This window comes from Miniopterus schreibersii (genome assembly GCF_964146895.1).
Source record: "Miniopterus schreibersii genome assembly, chromosome: 17".
In the NCBI taxonomy this organism is placed as follows: Eukaryota; Metazoa; Chordata; class Mammalia; order Chiroptera; family Miniopteridae; genus Miniopterus; species Miniopterus schreibersii.
Window position 1 is genome coordinate 18,563,762 of NC_138117.1, and position 7,094 is coordinate 18,570,855.

The following is a 7,094-nucleotide window of genomic DNA, read 5'->3' on the forward strand; positions in this document are numbered from 1 at the left end:
TCCGCCGCCCCGGACCCCGGGAGAACTCACCGCGGGGCTTTAACATCCTCCCTCCGGCCCGTCCGCCGCCTTTACACCGCCCGCGGAATTTCTAATAATTTTTTTCTCATATTTCGGGCTGGACGCGGCGGGCCTGGAAATTGTTTCCTTACGCCTCTTTCCAGCAGCCATTGTAGTGTATGCGCTGCCCCTGCAGCCCAACTTGCAGCTGCCGCCGCCGCCGCCGCCGCCGCCGACGTCGCGCCCACCGCCGCCTCCCCGGGCCTGCTCGGCCACCGCCCCCGCCTCCCTTCTCCCCGCCCCCGGCCCCCACCCTCCGCTGCGCCCGCCCCTCCCCGCGCGCCCTCCGCTCTGGGTCTGGCCACTAGACGCCGCCGCCGCCAGGAATGAGCCCGTCTATTGGCCTGTGGAGCCGCCAATCAAGCGGAAGTGTTAAGAGGCAGGCCACGGTGCGGGGGGCGCGGCGGGGCGGTGGAGGGCGGGGCGGCGCGCACGGCCCCGCCCACTCCTCCTTCCTCGGCCCTCCTCCCTCCAGCTGGGGGCGGGGCGAGACCCGCCCGCCCCCGCCGCGCACGGCCCGGATCGGCTGTCAGTCTGGCGGCGGCGCGCGCCGATTGGGCCGGTGGCCGCCGGGGAGCGGGGGCAGCAAGTTGGGATGCGCGCTACTTAAGGTCCAGCTGCGTGAGCTATTGACGTGTTTGGAGCTGGAGACTGTCGGGTCCCGGGCGGAGCTGCGCCTCGAGGTGAGTGGTCCCGCGACCCTCCTTCCGTGGCGGCTGCAGGGAAGGGGAAATAGGGGGCTGCAGCTGAGCCGTCAAGGGGCCCAAACACAGTTCCGCGCGTAGCCGCTCCCACCAGGCCTCGCCGTGGCGCGGGCCCCTTCCCCTCGCTTCTCCCGGTGGTACGGGTCTGCTCGGGCTGGGGGCTAGGAAGGTGACCCGTGCCCCGGCAACCCCAGCCGTTTCTTCAGCCTCCTTCCCAGCCTTGGAAGCGTAATTGCCTGCACCTACACCCAGTTTCCTGCGCCTTCCTCGCACCCTGCCCCCTCGGCGCCGTCGAAGGTTGAAGCAAGGTGTGTTCACCTGTGCCTGCCGTCCACGGGCAGCGAGCTCTCGGACTTGCATCTCTCCGGCTTCAGCATTCGATTTCCCCGCCTCCCTCCGGTATGCCACCTTGACTTCCTGACCCCGTCTCTCTGCACCCAGCAGTGGGTGAAGGGCTTTAGGTTCTCACATTTTCCAGCTTCCCGGTAGTTGCATCTGCGCTTTGTCAGAGCCTCAGAGCCTGCCTGGGCTCTGACCACCCTGTGCACATGGACGTAAGGTCCCTTCCCCCTTCCCTTGCAAAGCTACTTGGACAGTGGGGATGTGATGGGAAATCAAATACTTTTTAAAGCAGTTTGCCCCTTAGGGAAGATTTTACAGTTGTTTCTCAAATGTGCTTGTGGGGCCCCTCCTTCATCTTCAAGCAGAGCTTTGTAACTTGTTTAGTACCTGCAGGAAGTAAGGAGATGAGACCTCTCTAGTGGAACACTATCTTGCCCTTCAGCCCTGCCTCTCACTGTAAATTGACATTTCCAGTTTACCCATGAGGAATGTATGCAGAGAAGGTGACATCCAAACTTAGATTGACATGTATTTAGAATTTGGAGGGGAAAGGAAATGAAATGTGCATAAACTCATGCTGCAAACCTAATTCGGGTATATATATATATATATATATATATATATATGATGTTACCTGGGTGTTTTTAAAGAACTTCTGATCATAAAAATTCAGAATAGGACGCTTTCACGTAAGGCACGCAACCTGAGTTTTGTCTGCATCTGATCGTTCAGATTATATCCGAGGAATATGAACAGCTAAGCAGAGTTGTGTGTTCACACATCATAGACTAGATGTAAAAAGCAAGGCTGTGCGTTTACTTAGTACCATCATCTCTCTAGGAAGTCAAGCCTGGAAAAGAATTGTGTTCAGCAGCGGAAAAACGCTTCTAGATATATTTGAATAACATCTTGAGTATCCATTTTGCCAAGATGTTTTTGTTAGCTAGGTATATTCATGTATTGTTCAGTGAAAATCATAAGAATAACAGGATTACGTAGTGGGCATGAAAAGTTAAAGGACCCAGAATGACTAAACTTTTTTCCATCCTTCTTTGCAAAGGTTAGTCACTTTTAGCCTGGACAACCTGATCATTTCCATAATAGAAGAAACCAAACTACGTGACTTTTGGTCGAGAATACCTCCACTTTTCAGGAGCTTGTGGGTTTGATTATTTCTCCTGAATGTACTTTATTTTTTTTTTAACATGACACATTTTTTGATGGTCCCATCTTAGGCAAGGAAAGTAGAAACCGTTTCATAAGAAAATTCTGACCTCTGTCTGGTTATGCTGACTTAGTTCTTCAGTTTTTTATTCTTTGGCGTTTCGTGGGTCATACTACATTATATGCTGCTTCTCCTTCAATCTTTAAGTGGAAGATGATTAAGCTAGAACAGGTTTTGGGAATATACATTAAATCAGCTCTTCAAACAGTGCAGAGCATTTAAAAATATTTGTGGATGGCTCATCCATTGTATACAATATATTGAAACAAAAAATAACTGAAATATTTGTGAACTATTGTTTTTTAAATTTTTTCTTTTAATTCCTATGACATGTCTGAAGATAATAGTCATACCGATTTCTGTTGAACTCCATTATAGAAAGCAATTATCCTGGGATATAGTTCACATACCTATTATATGAGTATATGAGTTGTCTTGGAATAACTGATCAGCTCTTAGGGAACTGTTATACCTTCAATCAATAAAAACTTCTTTAGGCTGTATCTGTAAGGCATGAGTTAAAAGATTAAAGAATGACAGTAGCATTCCCTGATTCCTTCAACACAGAGTATCAATTAAATAGAACATGGGGGCTGAAAGTAAAGTTCCAACTTTTTAAAAAACTTTTTGAAATGTCAGCTAAGCAGTAGCTTTGTTTTTTGGTATACTGGCCATCCCAGTGCTGGCCACAGAGTAGGCATTCATGTTCTTTAGTTAACAAATGTTTTTGCTAAAGTTGGGTTGTACTAAATTATTCCACACTTATTTTGTATGCTAATCAATGTATAATAAGGAAGTAACTGTTAGAGTGCATGCAGTATTCTTAGGTTTTGTTAATATAATTAATTGCTTAATCTTTAGAAATAATAATAAACTAAACTTGAATTATAGCTGAACTATCTTTCTTTTTGGACATTATAATAAAATTTCAGCATTTAAATATGGCCTTTGTGCTGAGGCACCATGGCAATGCAAAGGAAAAAACCAAGTCTTTATTTTCAAAATACAGAGGCTGCAGGAAGTTCCTCACTAGATAATCATTATGCCATAATTAATTTTCAAGTATTTATGGGGCTAATGAGATTTATTGATTTATTTTATGTCATCCACTGTGTAACTCTTTTCCCCAACATCTACTACCTGCAGTAAGAAGACTGTTAGGATGCCAATGGTAGCACGGAGACTGAGAGATCCTGACATAAATCCTTGCTTGTCGGTAAGGTGGTTTTCTTTTAATTTTCTTGAGTGTTAAGTTGGGAAAACGGGCTGCTTCTGATTTTGTGGGCATCTGTTTTCTGCAGTTCTTTTTTTAAAAATGTTTTTCTCAGTTTATTTGCTTTTTAATTTTAATGGGATTTTTAAAAATATAGAAGTTTTATATTTCCTACCCAGAAATCCAGTAAATATTCACTTAGATCTTTTTTTACTATGTTCATTTATCATTATTTTAATTCACTTAGTTATTTTTTATTAAAGTATAATTGACATATATTAATTTCAGGTGTACAACATAGGGACTCTACATTTATATACCTTATGATGTGATCACCAAAATAAGTCTAATATAACCATCTGTCACCGTAAGATATTATTGACCGTGTTCCCTGTGCTGTACATTACATCCCTGTCACTTATATTATAACCAGAAGTTTGTACCTTCACTTTTTCACCCATCCCCTGAAGCCCCCTTCCTTCTGGCAACCAACAGTTTGTTCTCTTTATCAGTCTGTTTCTGTTTTCTGCCATTCTTTTTAAAGTTATTTCTGTACAAAAAATATTCCTAACTAGAGTATCCTTATTTTACTAGAGCATAACTAAGATTTATCTCTTTTAAGTTTTCCTTATTTATATAATATGCAAGCATTTAGTTGTCACTATAATGTTAAACAGGCATATGTAACACTGAGGAACATTTTTAGTCCAAACATGGAAAGTTGGAAAGTATATTTTTAAATTGTCACTAAAATTTATGTTTTAATAGCAATAATTTCATCATGTCCTTGAGACTACCTGGTTGAGAGTAAGGGGCAGATATGAAATTAGTCTATTTAAAGTCTAAAGGTTTTCACAAAGATATATAAACAAAATGTTTTGTTGAATAGTAAGCTTTATTGGCATTTATTATGACTAGCAATACTTACTTCTGGCTTTGTCACCCTTGAATTATGTAATCATCAGACTGGTGCTGTGAAAATGATATTCCCTAATCCTATATAGATTTTCCAAATATACACATTCATTATTTGGCATAGAAATTTAGATTTGACTGTATATTATATGTTTTAGACTGCCGTATTAAGTCTTTAGACAGAAATTGTTTCTAAGATCTATGAAGCAAATTACTTTCCCATTTAGTTAAAGCTTTCCTTTAGGTGGTAACCTCTCAGAATCATACCTTTTACTTTGAAGTTTGTTATCTTATCTACTTCTAGTTCAGCCAGCTTAAATTTCATTCCCAAATGGCAGGTACCCTCCTTTGAACTCATAGCCCTGTGTTTCTCACTTTAGTTTTGAAGTAATCTTAATGATATCTGTTAAAATTGCTTACACAATAGTGTATATACTTGAGTAATTAAGTGAATGATAGCAAAAATACAGAGATGAATGGTGTTAATTTAAGTTGCCTTGATGTAGACTAGTTATTAGCAATTTACTTAGGATCTCAAAATTAGCATTAGCATCAAACATTCAAGTCAAAGTCAGAACTTGGAAAAGCGAGAGAGCTACACTCTGAGTTGGGAAATGATTTTGATTCTAGCTCTGCAACAGTGATTTTCTGCACATTGCACCTTCCCATAGCTTCTTTGTTAAATGGTTATGGGTTAAATGATCTCAGTCAGTGCTTTGGCTCAAATCCCTGTGATTAGGTATTCAAAAAACTGACCCAGACTATGAAAAGGAAGATGTCTGCCCTGAGCAGAATGAATGCTTGGGACAGTTGCTTTGTGGGGAAACATCTTCAGCAGTTTTTTGGTTTGTTTGGTTTTTTTTAGATCCCATCCCACCTCTTACATGATGCCTATCTTACATATTTAAGGAATCTGATGCTTCTACCAGATGTATGGATGAAAATAACTATGACAGGGAAAGGTGTTCCAATTACTTCTTGAAGTACAAGAACTGCCGGAAATTCTGGGTAAGTCTAGCTTGGTGAGATGAGATAGTATTAACTCATCTCTTAGGCTTGAAACTGAAGCCCGAAATTAATCAGTACCCACAATCCTTCCTTTGGGATGGCTGCAGGGAAACTTAATTTTCAACTTGATTGCTCAGTGTGTTATTTTAGCCCTAAACAATCCTTGAAAGCTCTTCTTAGTTGCCTCATCCTACTCTAAGGTGTAAAGATTCAGTTCTAATAGAGGGGGGTCTTCCTAGGTGTATAAGTATCTGCAGCCCTAAAACAATAACCTTGTTATAATTTTATTTCTCTTGGAGATGAACAAAATGGATAGCTTGTCCTGTCATTACACATATTAGGCTTCCACTTCTGCCTCCTCTCCCACCGCACCTAGAATAGTTTAAATGGTCCCGTTTTTCCTAAGACATTGGTATGTAATTTCTGTTTCTCTGAGCACTGGATCCAGCTGCTTCATTTCTGTCTGCTAAATTAGCCAATTGTTTCATTGATGGACTGTGCTCAATTGTTTTTTTCATCGTTTTTTAAAACTTGGTTTTTAGAATTTCATTTTTGAGGAAGCAATATCAAATTACTGAAAAATGATTAGCATTTAATACATGACTGGTTTGGTTTCTTCTCTTTTTTTTATACCTACATGCAGAATTCTATCATGATGCAGAGAAGACAGAATGGAGTGAAGCCACCTATGCCAACAGCAGCAGAAAGAGATGAAATCTTGGGAGCAATGGGAAAGATGCCCTATTGAATGTTTGCATTAAAATTGATTATTTAACATAAAAGAAGATAAATATTTTTAATAAATGATTACTGTAGTCTTTTAAGACCATTTAAGCCTTACCTGGACATATCTTATATTCTACAAGGGGAGACAAAATTAAATGGACACTGTGTCTTTTGTGTTTGCTCTAAGTGCCACTGCTGACCGTGCGTGTCAGAGCTCACAATACTGCCTGGAGTGTTACTGAGGGAAGTGTTAGAGAAGGCTACGTGAGGAGCTGGGCTTTTCCTCTGGGCCTCACAAGAAAAGGAAAGTATGAAGAAGTGGACTTAATGGAGGTGAAAGGAAGGATTTCATGGGAGCAACAACATGATGGAAGGAAAGCTTGAGACAGATTCAGAGAGTTGTCTGTCTGACTGTTCCACCTCGAGTTTAAAGTGGGTGGAGAAGTAATGGCAGAGAAGACTGAAGTTGAAGGCAGATGTGTGATGGGCCTCAAATCTGAGGCTCATTACTAAGATCCCTGCCTTTACTTCACTCAGTTATCTTGTTTAATTAGGTTAATACATTCACTAGGCAGGAAGCAGGGCTGTGGGAAGGTTGCCTTAGGTAAATGGCATGCAAAAGAACTGGTTTTCTTTCTTTAAGGGAAGGCATGGTTAAAGGACTCTATGACTAAAATCCATAAATATTGGATAACCTTCTGAAGGCAAAGTATTCTTGAACTATGGTAATGGGGGAAAACGTGATTCTCTTAGAATTAGGATTTTTATTTTGAGGATGAGACGGGCAGGGAAGGGTATGGAGTTCATCAGGTGAATGCAACACAGGGATGAAGCTAGAGCTCAACTTCACTTTATGATATAAAAACATAAACCAGAGAAAGACAAGTATCACATAATCCCT

General features: G+C 41.7%; 1 protein-coding gene across 6 annotated transcripts; it reads left to right on the forward strand.

The window, feature by feature from the left end:
- The first annotated feature begins 550 nt into the window (after window positions 1–550).
- On the forward strand, window positions 551–6,296 carry CHCHD7 (coiled-coil-helix-coiled-coil-helix domain containing 7). Of its 6 annotated transcripts, none has more exons than XM_081117402.1 (5): window positions 1,107–1,163; window positions 2,167–2,265; window positions 3,478–3,547; window positions 5,325–5,467; window positions 6,111–6,296. In XM_081117402.1, the coding sequence occupies exons 3-4, from the start codon at window positions 3,494–3,496 to the stop codon at window positions 5,439–5,441; spliced, it is 171 nt and encodes a 56-aa protein (XP_080973528.1). In that variant the 5' UTR covers window positions 1,107–1,163; window positions 2,167–2,265; window positions 3,478–3,493; the 3' UTR covers window positions 5,442–5,467; window positions 6,111–6,296. The 6 variants fall into 6 exon arrangements, with proteins under 6 accessions (XP_080973526.1, XP_080973524.1, XP_080973525.1 ...); XM_081117401.1 differs by having other exon boundaries at window positions 5,369–5,467; XM_081117400.1 differs by lacking the exons at window positions 1,107–1,163; window positions 2,167–2,265 and adding an exon at window positions 551–743.
- Window positions 6,297–7,094: the final 798 nt, after the last annotated feature.